Raw genomic sequence first — 18,727 nt, 5'->3', positions numbered from 1 at the left:
TTAATATATTTGTTACATATTTGTTTTTTGTTTTGTTTTGTTTTTTTTGTTGATGCTTCCCCTTGTCTTCAGAGCAGGTGGATTGCAAAATATTACATATTTCACCTTCACATAAAATGATCATCCATAGGGTACTTTTAATGGGTGGTAGCTGCCCTGATCCATTTAGATCCATTTTGACAAGGTTTATTTCATTATAATTGGGGATTTAGCTATTCATTCCATTATAGAGTAAATGTGTTCAAAATTCTGATCAAAAGTTTACTATTTTCAGTAACATCACTATGAAACACCACGATTTAGTTTTATGTGTTAAACTATACTTGTGTAACTGGTGGTGTCGGACTCCCTGTTTTAAGGACGAGACCTGCACGTATGACTTTGGAGGCAGTCTCCATTTATTATTTTTCAGCTCCTGACAAAAGTGACATAAAGACACAAAAACCTCCGGTCCTGTAAAACAAGCTCCTCTCCCATAGAGATCAGGAACAAAAGGGCTAATACATTAAATTATTTAAACAAAATACAGTATACCTGACAAAAGTGGCATAAGACACTAAAACCTCTGGTCAGCGACCCTCGTAAAACAAGCTCCAACACAGACCAAATGATACAGAAATGTGTTTCAGCACATCATAAGCACCTCATACAGTTTGAACTAGCCAGTTCATTTAAACATTAAATTAGCAGAGGCTAAACCAAACATTTTCTCCAACTGCACGGCTGCTTACATCTCCCATAGAGATCCAGAACAAAAGGGAAGAGGTAAAGGTGCGAAAACTCTAGCTATAGCGGGCAGAGTCACACTGTAAATGACTGGTTGGAGAACAGACTCAAATTAAAAGTTCCACGTACTGACTCGGAGGCCCATAATGTCAGGTATTAACCAAAACAAATGAAAATAAAATGAACAGATTTTGTGTAATTATAAAAAACAATACACAACATCATCTACATACCCACATTGCTGCGAAATTATTGACCCTGTTACACTTGCTAACCACCTTTTAACTAACAGTCCAGTTCTGAGGTATCTACACTGGCTCCCTGTCTCTCAGAGAATAGACTTCAAAATTCTCATACTAGCATATAAAGCACTGAATGGTTTAGGCCCAAAATACATCAGAGACCTTCTAGTCCAGTATGAACCATCCAGACCACTCAGGTCATCTGGTGCAGGTCTGCTCTGTGTTCCCAAAGTCAGAACTAAACATGGAGAATCAGCGTTCAGTTTCTATGCTCCATATATCTGGAACAAACTACCAGAAAATACCAGGTCTGCTGAGAGTCTGAGTTCTTTTAAGTCAAGGTTAGACACCTGTTCACTGCTGCCTTTGACTAAAAGGCTTTTGACTTTTTAAATTTTATATTCTCTTTGAAACTCTGCACTGCAACTCTTACTTTAATATGTGTGTGTTTTTATTTTTTATTTTATTTTATTCTATTTTTTTTTATTATTTTTTTTATTTTATGTGTTGTTTTCTTACTTGCTGTTTTTAATCACTTTTTACATGTTTCTTTTATAATGTTTTAAATGTGTTTCTTTTTGTTTCTTTTATTTCAATGTCCTGTGTGAAGCACCTTGAATTGCCTTGTTGCTGAAATGTGCTATACAAATAAACTTGCCTTGCCTTGTCTAACATCACTGAATTAGGCTCAAAATCAAAATTACCAGAGTGGACAGACTAGGAGAGGTTTTGGTTTTGCCATAAAAATGCTGATGTTATCCACACTAAGCTTATTGTAATCTCAGATAACATGTTGAGCTTCAGTAGATAACAGAAGGAGCCTGCTTTGTAAACCTTAATATTTAACATGTGCAAAGTAAAGTGGTTTTAGTTGAATGACAGCAGTTTTTCAGCAGGTCGGTAGAATGAACATACATTAACCACTCACTGCTTTATGCTTATCTTTATGTCTTCCTCAGTACATTTTCTGTGTGATGGAACATGAATTGTCACACTTTTCCTACTTTTTATTGCACGGTCTTCTTTTTATATATTGTATGAAAAAAGGCTAAAATAGAACCTGCACTTCCTGTACACCTTCTTCCAGAATCGAATGTTATAAAACTAAACAGCTTTATATTTGGTAACACTTACAGGAGGAGTAAGAGGTGGGAAAGTAAGCCTGTCTTATCTGAAGTTTCCTTTTTTTCTCTTCCTGACCTTTCCTCCCCCTCTCCATTTGTTTCCTTTCATCCCTGACGGTAATGCATTCCTTACGCCAAATTCTACCTGCTGCATCCTTTATATCACTTTTCTCTCGCATATCTTTATGGTGTGATGCATTCTCCCTTTTCCACTCACTGGCTTCCCATTCCTCTTCTCGAATTTCTGTCTGTTCTTTCCTCTTATATTCATTATTTTTCTTCCTTCTTCTGTCAATGTCTCTGTCTTTTCCATCTCATTGCCTCCTCTCCTTTGCACCGTTACATTTGTCTATATTCTCCCCTTCTTCATCTTATACCCCATCTCTCCTTCTCCTCCTCCTCCTCCTCTTCTTCTTCCCTCCTTTTGCACCCAGCACTGGTTGACTGAATTGGAGATCTTTGCCATGATCTTTGCAGCAGCTGTGCACGACTACGAGCACACGGGGACCACAAACAACTTCCACATCCAGACAAGGTAATGGATCATAAAATCAAAAATGCATGGCTGTGACTTACCAAATCAATGAATTCATTTGTACCAGGGGGGTTTCACATTTACACTGAGGCTGCCTGCAGTGCAGTAATAACACCAAGGCCTGATGGGAGTCCAAATGAACTGCAGATTCCATGTCCTTGTTGAACAGGGTCGGTTTGTTCTCGGAGGACAGGCTTAAAGCAAACCCTGACTTACATCAAGTCATAAGTAACAGAAGCCTGAGCTGAAAGAGCTGTCATAAAATTAATAAATCTGCGGTTATAATTAGAAAAGCTTATTGAATAAAATTGCTGTGTGTCTTTTTAGGTATCTTCATGTATCCTAACGCTGTCTTTTTTAATGAAACTGCAACAAATACTACTTTTTTTTCAAGGTCAAGGAAATATTTATCCCCAGGGATGTTTAGTGTAGCAGTTAATTACAGACATATACACATACAAGGAAACAATACACAATAAATACATCAATAACTTTCATGGAGTTGTTTAAAAGGATAATAGCAACAGGAATAAATGAGTTCTGAAGTTAGAGGCGTGACCAAGTGTTTAGCTGAGACAAAGTCATATTTAGCAAAGTGCTAATGGCGTCATCCACCGTGCTATGTATTGTTTTAATTCATAACCTTATTAACCCTTTCATGCATGAATTATGAGAACCTTAATCATGATTTTTCTCCCCTGTTTTTATTCCTCTTTAGGCATGAAAAAAAATGCAATTGACAGCTTTTTATGAACCTATTTTTCATGGAGCTGCAAAAATGTGCACCAAATGGATACGATGCATTTAATTTTTGAAGCAAAGAAACATGTATTTACTGATATACAGTGAAAACTATGAAATATCAACACTTTTAATGCTGCTAATCTGATGTTTTCACATATTTAAACATACTCTAATACTAGTTCTTACTCACTTCATGGAGATAATATATGAAAAACCCATTTTGTTAAAGAAAAAATGATAATTACAGTCTAATAACAATTGATTTACACTCAAACATGTTACTGCAGATCAGGTTTATCAAGAACAGCAAAGTTACACATGCATTAGTGTCCACTGTGTTGGCTGATATGGAACTAAAACAACAAAACCCATGAATATACAAGAGAACAGCTGGAGAAGAACTGTCCACTGGAGTGACCACTATGCATGAAAGGGTTAAAATGGATATTAGTAATTTTGGCTGGAAAATATGTCTGAAAATTTGATCACAATTTGCATTTTCATTTGAGTCCGTTTTGGTGATTATGACAATAAATCAAGTCATTATTTCTTTAAGTTTAGAGCCAGATTTTTTGAAAAAAAAAAGAAAAAAGACAGTTGTAAATGATGAAACAAGACGAAAACAAAATACATATATATATATAAAAAAAAAAAAAAAAACGCAATGAGATGAAACGACATAAACACTTTAAAGGATGCAACAAGACAATTTGACTTTGCTTAGAATAAAATAAGAACAAAAGAGAACAAAATACCCCCTAAAGACAAAATAAAAAATTCTCTCTCATTCGTTATAATTACATGTAAAACAATGTAATGATAACAATAATTATCATTTTATTGCCCGACCTTTTAATTACTATTCATCGGTCTTGTCCTCTGTGTACTGTTACTCATGGAGATTCATCTCATGATTGGTTCACATGCTGTTTTTATTCTTCAATCGCTTTATAAGATGTCATAAAGATATTCTGCAGCTCTTTAGATAATATTATTTACTCCACTTTTGACAAACACTAGATGATTTTAGCTTCGGATTTTGGCTTCAGGTTTCCACAGCACACTAGTAAAATCTACTTACAAATATAAATCTACTTATTATTACATATTGATTCTGTGCTTAAATTTGCCTCTTAAATTCAGGTCTTGGATGAAAACAGATACATTTATCCATTAAAGCAGAAGATCGTGAGACGACTCTAAATTTCAGTGAAAAAACATAGAATCACGCTTGTGTTTGGGTGGAAGGAGAGTGATTTATCATTCTTTCTGTGTATGTACTGTTTATGTTTGATATTTGTTTCATATTTTATCAAAAAAGGATAATAATTAAAGTCTCCCTGGACTTACTGGTCTGAATTTTTTTTATGATTTTAACTCATAAAGACCCAAACATCCTCAGCAATCTCATTTACTGATACAAAAAGTGAAATACCTGTTGATCCACTTATTCTATCAATCCATGTAAATAATTGGTGTAAAATGCAGTTAGTCATCTTTTCAAAGTCATCAGATATGACCCATTTGGATGTTCAGAAGCCCGTCATCTTCTACAACATTGATTCACCAGTAAAACCCATGGAGTTTGAGAAATGACAGTGGACTTTTTCTTCAGTTTTCTCTGTTTTTGATGCAATAACCCTCAACTTTAATCTGAGCTTTTATGAACATCTACATGATCAGTAAATTAAATTCAGGAAAATACATGATTTTCATTAAAAAAAAAAAAAAAGCAAAATACAGGCTACAATATTATAATGAATGGTGATAAATCACTTAAGAAAGGTTAAATAAAGAGAAAAAAAATAATTTGTGAACTTATATTGTTATTTGTGAAGTAGCTCTGGGTTTATATGAGTTAATTATTTTATTACTGTATGATTATTACGCGATGGGTCAAGATTAATGAGATTTTCCATAGACAGAGAGTAGTTGGAAGGTGACAGCCACTGAAAATCAGGAAGTTCACAAAATTTAAATGTAATCTGGATATTGATAGAACAACTGACCCAACTTCGTTAGACGTCCTTATCAAATTTTCTCCATCTGTACTAAGTATTTTATGATTTCACCCTATATTTCATCAACAAGTTAATAAAACTCATGGAGTTTGAGAAATGACAGTGGATGTAGTCAGTTGGTTTATGTTCAGTTAATGATAGATTTTACTGAAAAAGTCACTTTTTCTTCAGTTTTCTCTGTTTTTGATGCAATAACCCTCAACTTTAATCTGAGCTTTTATGAACATCTACATCAGGGGTGTCAAACTCATTTTAGTTCAGGGGCCACATGCAGCTTAATATGATCTAAAGTGGGCCAGACCAATAAAATAAAATAAATAATAGCATAAGAACTGATAAATAATGTCAACTCCAAAGTTTTTTTCTATGTTTTTGGGTAAAAAAAGTCAAGCTCTGTCATGAAAATGTTTACATCTATGAACTGTACTTGAACATAACATGAACAAATATGAGCAACCTGACAATTCTGAAGAAAAATAAGTGCAATTTTAACAATATTACGCCTTAGTTTATCATTTATACATGTGCGTCACAACTTACAGATCACAGTGGATCTACAAATATATAAAACATTTAGTAACCGGCAGAATATTGTTAAAATTCCACATACTTCTATTTAGACACTTCAGGTTGTTTGTATTTGTTCAGGTTTTTCACATTTTTTGTAAAATGCTAGTCTGTAAATGTCCACATTTTTGTGTAAATTAACTTTTTTTAACACTAAAACCAAGAAAAAAGTTTGTGGTTTTCATTACCTCCGCCAAGGAGGTTATGTTTTTGCCAGGGTTTGTTTGTTTGTTTGTTTGTTTGTCTGTCCGTTAGTGTGCAACATAACTCAAAAAGTTATGGACAGATTTGGATGAAATTTTCAGGGTTTGTTGGGAATGGGATAAGGAAGAAATGATTAAATTTTGGTGGTGATCGGGGGTGGGGGGGCCCACGGGGGGGGCCACTGATCAGCCTTGGCGGAGGTCTGCGCTCTCCGAGTGCTTCTAGTTATTTATAGTTTATTCTGATAGTATTTTACTGGTCTGACCCACTTTAGATTGAATCGACCTAAAATGATTTGAACATCCTTGATTGTTAATATCTTCAGTGTAATTTTTGTATTTCACAAATTCATCCCATGGGCCGGATTGGACCCTTTGGCGGGCCGGATTTGGCCCCCGGGCCTCATGTTTGACACCTGTGATCTACATGATCAGTAAATTAAATACAGGAAAATACATGATTTTAACTGAAAAAAATCCAAAATACTGCAGATAATATTGTAATAAATGGTGATAAATCATTTAAGAAAGGTTAAAAATAAAGAAAAATTCATTTAGGAACTGCCAGAAAATGAGCTCAGTTTATGGGTTAAAGAGAAAAGAAAATGATATCAACCTTTTGTGATGCCTGCCACTTAAAACTGGTTGACATTAGCAATGATCATATAAAGATTCCTTACTGTTCTCTGTGTGATTTTTTTCTCATATAAATCGATTATAGATGTGATTTGCTTTCTCTTCTCCGCTCAGGTCAGACACAGCTATCTTGTACAATGATCGCTCAGTGTTGGAGAGTCACCATGTCAGCGCCGCCTACCGCCTACTGCAGGACGACGACGAGATGAACATCCTCTATAACCTCTCCAAGGATGACTGGAGGTCAGGGGGGGATAGTTAATGAAAGGAAAGGATTGAAAATTCATAGAGATATAATCACGAACAGAGAAGGAGGCAGGGAAAAGGAAGATTGAACGATCAGAAAAGTCACAAAGAACCTAATGCAGCCATCACCTTCGAAACCTCAGCGAGAATTTTCTTTTTCTGTGTTCAGTGGAGTCAGAATCGGAGACAGAGGATTACCTTCCAGGTCTAACAACTCACTGCTAAATGGATGAGTTCTGTGTGATGATACATTAAAGGAGACAGCTGCAATCCGATTTCTCATAGCACAAGCTGGAACATGTCAAAGCAGATATTATAAATAGCTCTCAAAAACTGTCGGCTGATTTAATTTACTTTAGCGACTTCCGAAATAAGACGGCTTTTATTACCTGCCCGTTTGACAGTTCATTATACAGTGCATGGCTAATATTTTCTTCTACTTTACTGCCTTTTTTTTTTTTTTTCCTATCAGAGAACTGCGAGCTCTGGTGGTGGAGATGGTTCTGGCCACAGACATGTCCTGTCACTTCCAGCAAGTCAAGGCCATGAAGAACTTTTTGCAACAACCTGAGGGGTCAGTCACTTTTTCCCTTTCACTGCTGTTTATACTCCCTTGCCCTCACCCCTGCAATTTACATCTCCATTAACCCTGCCATCAGCTGCTGTTTACTAGCCACCCGCTGTTTACAACCCAATTAACCCTGCCCTGAAGCGTGTACTCACAGAGAAATGTGACATTCAGCTCTGTTTTATAATGTGTGGACTGTGCGAAACAAGGTATTATTTACTCACCATAAAAAATAGAAATGGTATGAGTAGATTGTTGCCTAATATGACCAACATTCATGCATTATACAGTAGATATACAGTATGGTCTCTGCTAAAGGGCCTCTGAGGCACAAACACAGACTAGTTTGTGTGTCCGTGCTGTGAGTCAGCAGTAGAGTTATGGTGCAGCAACACCGCATTTGGCAGATGAGATTTATTTGCACACTGCGGTGAAAAACAGCCGCCACCAGAAATATTACTGTACCTGGAGGTTTGTAACTCTAGCCTACTACAGTGACAAAGCAGAAAATATTTACCTCTGATAAACAGACTCACTTTTTTCAACATGATAATCATAATAATTCAATATTGTCTCTACTCACAGTCCTGTTGGGTGCCTTTCCTCAAGAGGTTGCAACAGGTTGGTCTCATCATTCAGGACACTAGTGGAGATGGAGAAATTAAAAAGACAGTCTATAATTGAAAAAAAAAAGGGTTTGTTCACCTTTTGATATTCACTGGATCCACTTTTGGCTTTATTTCATATCTCAGCTCCAATATGAAGCTAATGCATCTAAAATGAAAGTGTCTTAATGTTGTAATGCCACTAATAATAATACTAGGGGTATCTCCATTAAAAAAATTTTTTCCAGGACTGCTTTTTTTGGATCCTCTAATACAGGGGTGTCAAATAGGGATGTAAGAATTAGAGCAGGGGTGTCAAACTCATTTTAGTTCAGGGGCCACTTATAGCCTAATATGATCTGAAGTGGGCCAAACCAGTAAAATAATACAAATAATAGAGTAAGAACTTTTAAATAACATCAAGTCCAAAGTTTTCTCTATGTTTTTAAGTGAAAAAAAAAGTAAAATCACATCATGGAAATGTTTGAATCTATGAACTGTACTTGAACATAAAATGAACAAATATGAACAACCTGAAAATTTGTAAGAAAAATCAGTGAAATTGTAAAATTTTACGCTTTAGTTTATTTATTTACACATGTGCATCACAATGTACAGATCACAGTGGATTTACAAATACACAAAAGTTTTAGTAACAGGCAGAATGTTGGTACAATTCCACATACTTCTCTTAAGACATTTCAGGTTATTCACATTTTTGTAAAAGGCTAGTTTGTACATGTAAACATTTCTGTGTAATTTTACTTTTCTTACCCTTAAACAAAGACAAAAATATTCGGTAGTGACCCACTTTAGATTGAATTGACCTAAAATGATTTTAACATCCTTGTTTGTTAATATCTTCAGTGTAATTTTTGCATTTCACAAATTCATCCCGCGGGCCGCATTAAAACCTTTGGCGGGCCGGTTTTGGCCCCCGGGCCGCATGTTTGACACCTGTGGATTAGAGATTTTGGTGCTACGATTATCGTCAGAGAAATAATCGTAGTTTCATGATTACTACGATTATTTTGCACGGGGTTTATACGTATGGGTGCGGTCTGTACCATGCGTACCTCACAAATAATAAAATGAATAAAATTTCAGTCTGAATAGAAGGTTTTAACATCTGAAGAATCAGGCATTGAAGTTCACTCGTCTGTCTGGTCAAACTTTCAGAGTTTTGCTTTTATGTTTTTCATGACAGACAGCTCTACTATAGTTGTAATTAATAGAAGTTTACTGCTTTACCAGTAATCTAGTGTTTGTCCAAATTTGATCACTTGTGGCCCCAAAGCAAACATGACAACAACCAACAACTACTGGACTCAAAATGGCAGTTCATTAGGTATACTACTAGTTATGTACAGTCTATGGTGAAAATGGTCATCAACACTGATAACAAATGCATATTAAGAGTTTGCCTAAAGTGGTTTAGAACAGACAATCAATGTTTTATCATGTCAGTTCAGCAGGTGGTGCTGTAGGTAATGTTGATACACATGGCTCTAATGAATAAATAATGGCTGTTATGATTAGAAGAGGCAAGGTGATCAGATGGTGTTTTCCATTTTTTTTTTATTTATTTTTTTTTTATATTTTGTTATGGATTCAGTGTCTTCACATCTCCACATGACCTGTTGGACCAGACATGTTTTCACACTTTATCAGTAAATCTGTGAAGAAGCAGCAAACAGCTGAGCACCGAGCAGATCAATCACTTGAGTTAATGTGTCAGAATTTATTGAAAAGAGGTGTTTCTATGTCCTCTATTCACATTTAGTGAAAAATAGCCAAAAAAAAAAGAACAAATCAAGTGAGTTAATGAATATAACCAATTTTTCTCCCAAAATGCACATTAAATACATCAGTGAATCAACAAAAGATGAAAATGTATAGACACAAAACTGTATGAAATCATGAACAGCTGGTTTTCCAATTAGCAAGAGAAACTCAAGACCGATTGAACTTGTCAGCGCTGTGAAGACGCTGAGCCAGAACTGTCTTCAGTCACACTGTGAACCCTCTACCCTCTATTGTGACTGATAGCAGAGACTAAGAACTAGAGTTTGCAAATGAAGTAGAAATGAGCTATCAAGCAAACTATCATTGGACGTGATGAGTCATCGCTGCTGATGCCGCAGCAGCACCGACAACAGAAAGCTCTATGAAACTTTTTGACCTTGGGGGTTTTTCTTATAACTGTGATAATGCACTGCACATGCTGTCATTAAAAACCACTCAATCAGATGTCTGCAAAATGGACATCGGGAGCTGCTTGTGAATGTTGGAATCAACAATATTATGCTTCTGATACATACTTCATAATAACAGTGCTGACTACGCAGGCAGTCATCAAGATATAGTACAGGATACACACACACACACACACGCACACACAAGCATGACGATGATTGAGAGATTGCAGTCTGCAGGAAGCTGTACTGCTGAATAGACTCTAATGTGAAGTAATTCAACCCAGCATGCTCCAGGCCTGCTTAGAGTGCACTTTAAGACCCAATCTGCCACAAATGGAACGCAACGAAATCGGAGCTACTCTTTCTCACCTCTGTTTAACCTTGTGTGTGTGTGTGTGTGTGTGTGTGTGTGTGTGTGTGTGTATTTGTGTTCCACGCTGCTGTTTGTCTGCCCGTTCACGCCTCAGTCCATTAAACATGTTATTTTGATATGGTTATCAAGTGATACTCAGACACCACTGATGATGTCTGAGGTGGTGAGATGATGCATCTTCACACCGGATCCCAGCGTATTAAACTGATTAGTATAATGTAAGTGTAGCAATGACAGGATTCAATATTTATATATTTTTAAATCTGCATGAGGTAATGTGTTCAGGTTGTGTTGGTGTGTTTTGACTTGAGTAGTAGTAGTTTTAGTGGATATTATACATCATCCTCACTAATTAAGAACAGCAGCTATTAGACAGTTTTTTTTTTTTTCTTCCTGAAAACAAAATGTTACTGTTTCAGTGATATTTTTTATAAAACAAATATCTCTAAAAATTCCTTGTTGTGCTGCACCAACGACCACATTTAGATTTGGCTCATCCTCGAATAAAAAAAACATGAGTTGTTTCTGATTGGACCCGGATGGCAAGAGGAAAAGATCTAAGTGACTACGAGAGGGAATCATTGTTGGGACACAGATGGCAGGAGATGAAATAGTTAGTTTCAGTAGAAACACTGACTGAAGTGACATCTGCACATAAAAACCAGGTGGTTAGATATCAGTTAAATAGGGTTGGAAATTGTAAATGACTGCACATATTTAATGACTGCGGTGCTTCGGCATGAGAATGTTTTGTAATGAAAAACACAGGAGCAGCTCTTCCTCAAAGAAAAAGGGATGGTATGCTAAATTACAATTAAAAACAGCAATTAGTAAATTACCTCAGACTTAAACACAAGATAGACACTCTGTTTTGATTCTTGCAACACACTCCCAAAATAATACAGACAGTATAAGGCTTTTGAAATATAGAAGTTCATCCAAAATCACTGGATTTCACAAAATGTTCCTGACTCATGATTTTTAACTTTATTTATGTAATTAATCCCAGTAAATAACTTATAAAATTTCAGCCTTATATATTCATTAATTATTGAGATATTGTAGCATATGGGTATTATGGTACAGAAAAAGATGGTAAGTTCAGGCACTTTCGAACTACACATGATAGACACATGAAATGTACTGCAGTTGGTCTGGTCAAGTTGTGTTTAACAAGTGCAGAAGATCAACAATTGCATTCTTGCAAATAATATAGTTTTTTGAAAACAACTGTTGTTTGTGCTTTAGAGCAATTTTGGCCACTTTGGTGTATCTCCACATTGAAGCACAGCAAATTTTTCAAATCTCTATATTTATCTCTCATGTTGTAGAAGTGTCAAATCAGATATGGCCAGTAGGAAACCTGGGCCAATCCGATGATTTTACCTAAACCGACCCTTTTACCACTTTGTAATGTTGCCATTTCTCTTGTTTGCAGCATTGACAAGCCCAAAGCCCTGTCCCTGCTCCTGCACACAGCAGATATCAGCCATCCAGCCAAAAGCTGGGACCTCCACCACCGCTGGACCACCTCCCTACTGGAGGAGTTCTTCAGACAGGTGAGCACCTGCAGCTGGAGGATCATGGAGTTGTGGATCACAAGGCTGTTTAGTGTGTACTGTAGGACAATTACATGCATACAAATAAAACAATGTGTCTTTTAGTTTTAGTGCCTGTTGGACGACAGACAAACACTCGATTTCAAGTATTAAAAGCTCCACTTTTGGAGTTGGTATTTAGGATCGTTTCCAGCAGTCTGTCGAAGAACTTTAATAATTCAGATTGGAGAAAGACAACTGTTTTACAAATTATATTAATAAAATCAGTGACAATGAGGGAAAATAACAGTGAAAATTTTGAAAAACATTTGCCAGAATTGTCTACATTGAAAAAAAAATATTTTAAAATATTAATTCCCAGATGTGTTGATTCATTAATTTAATGTTTTATAATCCAGACGCATTAATTTATGTTAAAGATTAAGTCAAAGATTTTCCTTCTAGAAATGTTAGCACTTTTTTATATTTTCTGTGTTCCATCCATGTAGTCTAACACAAAGAATATGTGTGAGTTCTTTAATACAGTAGTACTTTACATTAGTGAGATGCATAACCGTACAATTTGCTCTTTGTCCTTTTTAACAAACTATGCCATCATGTCACAGCACATTCATATGTAGAGCAGTAACTCTTTAATAAAACATTGCATTTGTCTATAAATATCAACTAGTGTATTTCTAAATGTCAACAAGAGGGGCAGTCATTTAGCTGGTGCCACGGCGCTTTCATCTCTTCCATTATTAATCCACATGGTTCTCATAATCAGTGCTATTGTTACCGTGGCTGCTTTCACAAGGCCTTTGTCTCTCGGGATATGAATTGTCGATAAATAACTTCTCTGAAGAACATTGCCTTCTGACTCCACATCTCATCTGTTTGTGGCAAATCAGATGAGAAAATGAAACACATTTGTGGCTCAAAAGCACTCAGAGCGGGGGCCAGACAAATCCAAAGCCTGTTGATAGAAGTGTGAGCATATGGTGTATGGCAGCAGTGTGAGTGTGTGTACACAGTGGTTGTGTACGTCCGTGTTCACTTCTGTGTGTCGGGCCTGGAGGGCAGAGTGCATTTTTCTAGAAACTTAAGGCTGAGATGGTTGACTGATGACTTTTTTTTTCTTTTCCAGGGGGACAAAGAGGCAGAGCTCGGGCTCCCGTTCTCTCCTCTCTGTGACCGAAAGTCCACAATGGTTGCCCAGTCCCAGATCGGTACGTGATCAAAAATCCATTTTGTGACCACATCCTGCAACCACATACTAGCAAAACATTTTTATTATTATGGGGTTTTTCTTCACTTCCAATACATTTCCAAGAACTGTAATATTTATTCTATGGCACTATTTATTATCAAGCTAATAATACTGTAGTTTACACCTTATCAGTGTTGTATAAAGTACTGGAAAGTCATACTTAAGTAGAAGTACAGGTACCATAACAAAAAATGACTTTGGTAGAAGTTCAAGTCAACAACTGAAATGTGACTGAAGTTAAAGTCTGTAAGTGTCTAGTATTTACTGTACTAAAGTATATCAAGTAATCTACAATTAAATGTACACAAGTAATGAAAGCAAAAGTACAAGTACATGTTAATAACAACCAAAGCAGTTAGAATTTGGAATATTATAAAGTTTATCCAGGATTTTAAAACATGGTAAAAGTAAAAGACAAGCAGTCCAAATATTGAAAATGGTGCTTACATCACACACTTCAAAAATGAGGTTTCAAAAACCTCAACAGGAGTTGGCTACTGCTGGTATTATAAATGTCAGAATATTGAAAGAAGAAAGAAAAAAAAAAAAAAACTATGATGCTTATGTGGCACCTCGAAACATGGAGCCGACATTACACTTCATTATCAGCAGATCGACAATTTGAGTGTGGACCAAGGTTATAATAGTTTTGGATTTTTCATTAAAGTTTTAGTTTTATTTAGTTTTGACTTGTTTTTTTCTCTAATTCAGTTAGTTTTAATTAGTTTTTACAGCAGGTTTGCTACTTTGTATTAGTTTTTGTTTTTTTCTAAATGCTTAGTTTTATTTTTTTCATATCTTTTCTATTCTTTGCTGTCATATTCGCGTACAGGACTCTGCTACTTTAGTCTCCATGTTTCCAGGTACAGTGGGGACCAGAAGACGACTCTAAACCAAGTGACACACCGTAAAGTGTCGTATGGTGCCAACAGCTAAAATTGTTGGAGTGAAATAAACCTATTTCGTATCAATCCGACATTGACAAAAATGAAAACAAAGGGAATTTTATCCATAATTTTTATACACTTTCAGTTAGTTATCGTTTTTTTTTCTTTTAATTATAGTTTTTATTTATTTCAGTTAACCAAAATGTTTTTTCAATTCTAGTTTTCGTCATTTCGTTAGTTTTCGATAACGATAATAACCTTGGTGTGGACCGTCATTTTCAATTGCGCGTTCCACAATTAGGCCCAATGACAAATCAGCTCCCTGACTTTGTTGCAGTCACCAGTAATCTCAGCAGTGAAAACACCAAATTTCCTTTGATATTTATTTTTGTAAATAGTAATGATACTGTGCATTAAAAATGTATTGGAGTAGAAGTATGAGTTCGGAAATGTAGTGAAGTAAAAGTGAAAGTAAACAGAATATAAACAACTCGGTAAAGTACAAATTCTCTTAAAACACACTTGAGTACAGTAGTGAAGTATTATTATTTAGTTACTTTACAACACTACACCTGATGAAGAAGAAGAAACAGTTATTACATTGAACACTGGAACAGAAATTGAGTTTCCATTCAGGTGTTTTTATTAGAATTGTTAAAACATGACACTGAAAAATACTCAAAATATCACAAATATTTTTTGCTTTGGAGAGGTAGAAAAGTTATTGCATTGATGTTGACCTAATGCAGTGTTTACTGATTTAATATAAGAAACACAGGTAAATCACATTTTAGATGGAAACAGTAGTGGAACACAGCCATGCCTGAGGAGCTACTGAAAGAAATGTTAGAAAAAGGCTTTGACAAATTGTGGAAAAGTTTAACCCATAAAGACCCAAACAGCCACCAGCGACCAAAACCATCTACTGATCTAAACTGTTTAATACCTGCTGATCCATTAATCCTATCAATACATGTAAATAATTGGTGTAAAGTGCAGTTTGTCATCTTTTCATGGTCATCAGATATGATCCTTTTGGACATTCAGAGGCTCTGTAGTTACCATGGAAACACCAAGATTGTTTCACCAGTAAACCCCATGGAGTTTTATCAATGACAGTGGATGGACACACTGGTTTTATGATCAGTTAATGATATATTTTGTTGAAAATGTCACGTTTTCTTCATTTTTATCTGTTTCTAATATTATGACAATCAATTTCAATCTGTTTTTATGACCATCTACATGATCAATGAATTAAATATGAAAAATACCAGATTTTCATTGAAAAAAAAAGCAAAATACAGAAGATAATATTACAGTAAATGGTGATAAATAACTTATGAAAGGTTAAATAGAGAGAAAAATTTGTTTGGGAACTGCCACTAAAGTAACACTGGGTCTTTATGGGTTAAAGCAACATTTTATGACCAGACCAGTGGTTCAGTACAGACATCAAAACCTAGACCTACAGCTGACTGGCAGGTATTTATACCATGGTGAAGATGATGATTATGAAGAACCAGCTCTGATTATAAACTCATATTAGTAGAGGATGGAAGCACACAATGTACAGTCACGGAAAAAAAATATTAGACCATCAAAAGTCATTAAAAACAATGATTATGCAATGAAGTACTACCTCCTGTGTGTATCATGTGATTAAAACAGACAGAAAAGAAAACATGGAATGCCTAAAAGCACTGTTTTTGTCGGTACAATGCCATAGATACTGATGTAAGAACTGAAGTGATTTTGGTTATTATCAAGAAAACATGGAAAATGACTAGATATCAGCTCTGAAATTAAACTATTATGAGCTATTTTTGTTGTTATCATTATATTTGTCCAAACAAATGTACCTTTAGTTGTACCAGGAATTAAAATTAACAATAAGTTGAAGAAAACAAGGGTGGTCTAATATTTTTTTCCGCAACTGCTTTTGCATGTTTTTTTTTTTTTGCACATTTTCTGAAATTTGGTTCAAATCACTCATACGTTTGGATGGTTTGTGGCTCTAATTCTCCATGTTGGTGACATTAAACCAGTGGTTCCCAACCTTTTTTAACTCATGACCCCATTTTAACATCACAAATTTCAGGCAAACCTCAGACTTTCAAAATGGAAACTTTTTTTTTTTTTTTGCTAAAATTAATTTTTTTTGATCATGTAATAGTTTGTTATACTATGTTGCAAAAAAACATTAATTTTAGACCACATTTAACCTATATAATGTATATTTTTATGGATGGAGGCAGAAAAGCCAGGTGTAGATTACTGCACAAAGTGAGAATTTTATTTTCCTTGGTCAGGATATGTACAGTCAGTCCAGCTTGGATTTACAAGGCTGACAATTAATACTGAACAAACAAGAACTCAAACTATGAATTATGAAAGAGCTGCAGCATCTGAAACTGACCACAATGAACATTTGAAAGATAAACAGAACCACAGTGTTTCAGTTTCAGCTTTATAGTTTGTCATGTCTTTTATGGATTGTGATTGTCTCTGTCAACTCACCATATATTTATTTATTAGTACATTTCTTTTTTTTTTTTTTTTTTATATCAATTACTAGAAATTTCAGGCAACCCCATGTGGGGTCCGGACCCCAAGGTTGAAAAACACTGCATTAAACCAAAGCAGAAGAAGGGGTGCAAAGAGGATGAATGGTGGAAAACAAAACAACATAGTAGAACTGGTGAAAATATGACCTCTTCATTTAATACAGCTGAATTAAAACAGTTATCACGATTATGAAAAATGAACAGCGCTTGCTTAAATAATCCAATAAGGTGTCCATTGTATAATGGTCGGAGTCATTTATGAATAAAGGAAAAAATCTGTTTTCTTTTTTTTTTTTTTTTTTTGCAACGCTGCACTGAAACCCTAACAATATGTTGTAAATTTGCTCATGTTTTTATCTGCAGGGTTCATCGACTTCATTGTGGTGCCCACCTTCACTGTGCTGACAGACATGATGGAACGTATTGTCACACCGCTCATCGACGAGGCCACCCATTCAGGTCTTGCAGGCTTTCGACGCTCAAGGTTAGCTCCAGTGCTTTATCTCCGCACAAAATGATCAATCAGGAGCTGCTGAAAAAAATGTTGACTAGTAGAACTGTGTAAGGAGGGAGCATATGGAAGTGGGTGACTATGCAAATCACAGTACAAGTGTTTTTAATCAGCAGGTAAGAATAGAAAATTCAATGTTTGCTATTATCCATCTCTCAACCCACCCTACAAACATCTCTGAGTAACAGAACATTCGAAGATGTGATTAAACCTCAGCATCTCCTCCGCAATAACAGCTGAGCTAACGTACGTATTGAGTACAACTGATGAGGCTCCCATGACTAATTCATTTCTGCGCGTGGAAATATCTTCACCTTTCATCAGGCAGAGCGCACACCTTGAAATTGACATTTTAGAGATGCTAGTCAAGTTTGCCTCGCCAGCAGTGATCGAGAATAGGCCTCCCTACTGCGTCGGCATACACAATGGGGTCTCCAGTTACGGAATCAAGCAACTTTAATGAATGCATTCCTGCAGACAAAACAGGCTGTTGCAGTGTGTCGTGATTTAAAACTTTGAAACTCCAAAAAAAAAAAAAAAAAAAAAAATTAGAGCTCGACTCACTTATGTTTAACTATCCGGAGAAAGATCGATTAAAAACTGTGCCTCTTTTATTTGTTTAAACTTTATGTCTTGTGAAGTGTGCTTATTAGGAAATGAGGCAGTAGTTAGAGACCCTGACTGGCTCTGCATCTTCTGCTGCACCTGCACATCAATGCCGGCCTCCCCATTCTCCTCAACAGCAGTCATTAACATCACTCAGTGGGTCTCCAGTCGAAGCTAACCGAGTGGAAATCTCAGATAGCATTTCCGTTTGTGCTTTTTCCCTGTCTACATACACACCTGGGCGCTTCAGGGTTCCCTTGGACCATTCATTCAAAACCTTTATAGCTGCTTTCAATCACCTGTAACTACCTCTGCTTCCTCTGTCTGCCTCTGCTTATCCACCTGTCTGTTTCCTCCTTTAACGACCCGTTGACATACAGCTCTGGAAAAAAAATAAATAAATAAGAGACCACTGCAAAATTATCACTTTCTCTGACTTTACAATTTATAGCACAGGTGTCAAACATGCGGCTCGGGGGCCAAATCCGGCCCGCCAAAGGGTTCAATCCGGCCCCTGGGATGAATTTGTGAAATGCAAAAATTACACTGAAGATTAGGGC

At 35.9% G+C, this 18,727-nt stretch overlaps 1 protein-coding gene across 3 annotated transcripts in view; it reads left to right on the top strand.

Annotated features, from left to right (window-relative positions):
• Positions 1-18,727, top strand: part of pde1cb (phosphodiesterase 1C, calmodulin-dependent b) — a 179,426-nt gene that overhangs the window by 141,467 nt on the left and 19,232 nt on the right. For all 3 annotated transcript variants that reach the window (XM_030160949.1, XM_030160951.1, XM_030160950.1), the window contains 6 exons: positions 2,527-2,627; positions 6,913-7,041; positions 7,517-7,618; positions 12,227-12,347; positions 13,474-13,555; positions 17,414-17,534. In XM_030160949.1, the coding sequence (XP_030016809.1) occupies positions 2,527-2,627; positions 6,913-7,041; positions 7,517-7,618; positions 12,227-12,347; positions 13,474-13,555; positions 17,414-17,534 (656 nt within the window). The remainder of the gene's footprint in view (positions 1-2,526; positions 2,628-6,912; positions 7,042-7,516; positions 7,619-12,226; positions 12,348-13,473; positions 13,556-17,413; positions 17,535-18,727) is intronic.

This window comes from Sphaeramia orbicularis, chromosome 17 (genome assembly GCF_902148855.1).
Source record: "Sphaeramia orbicularis chromosome 17, fSphaOr1.1, whole genome shotgun sequence".
NCBI classification, from domain to species: domain Eukaryota; kingdom Metazoa; phylum Chordata; class Actinopteri; order Kurtiformes; family Apogonidae; genus Sphaeramia; species Sphaeramia orbicularis.
This window is presented reverse-complemented; position numbering and strand designations above follow the sequence as displayed.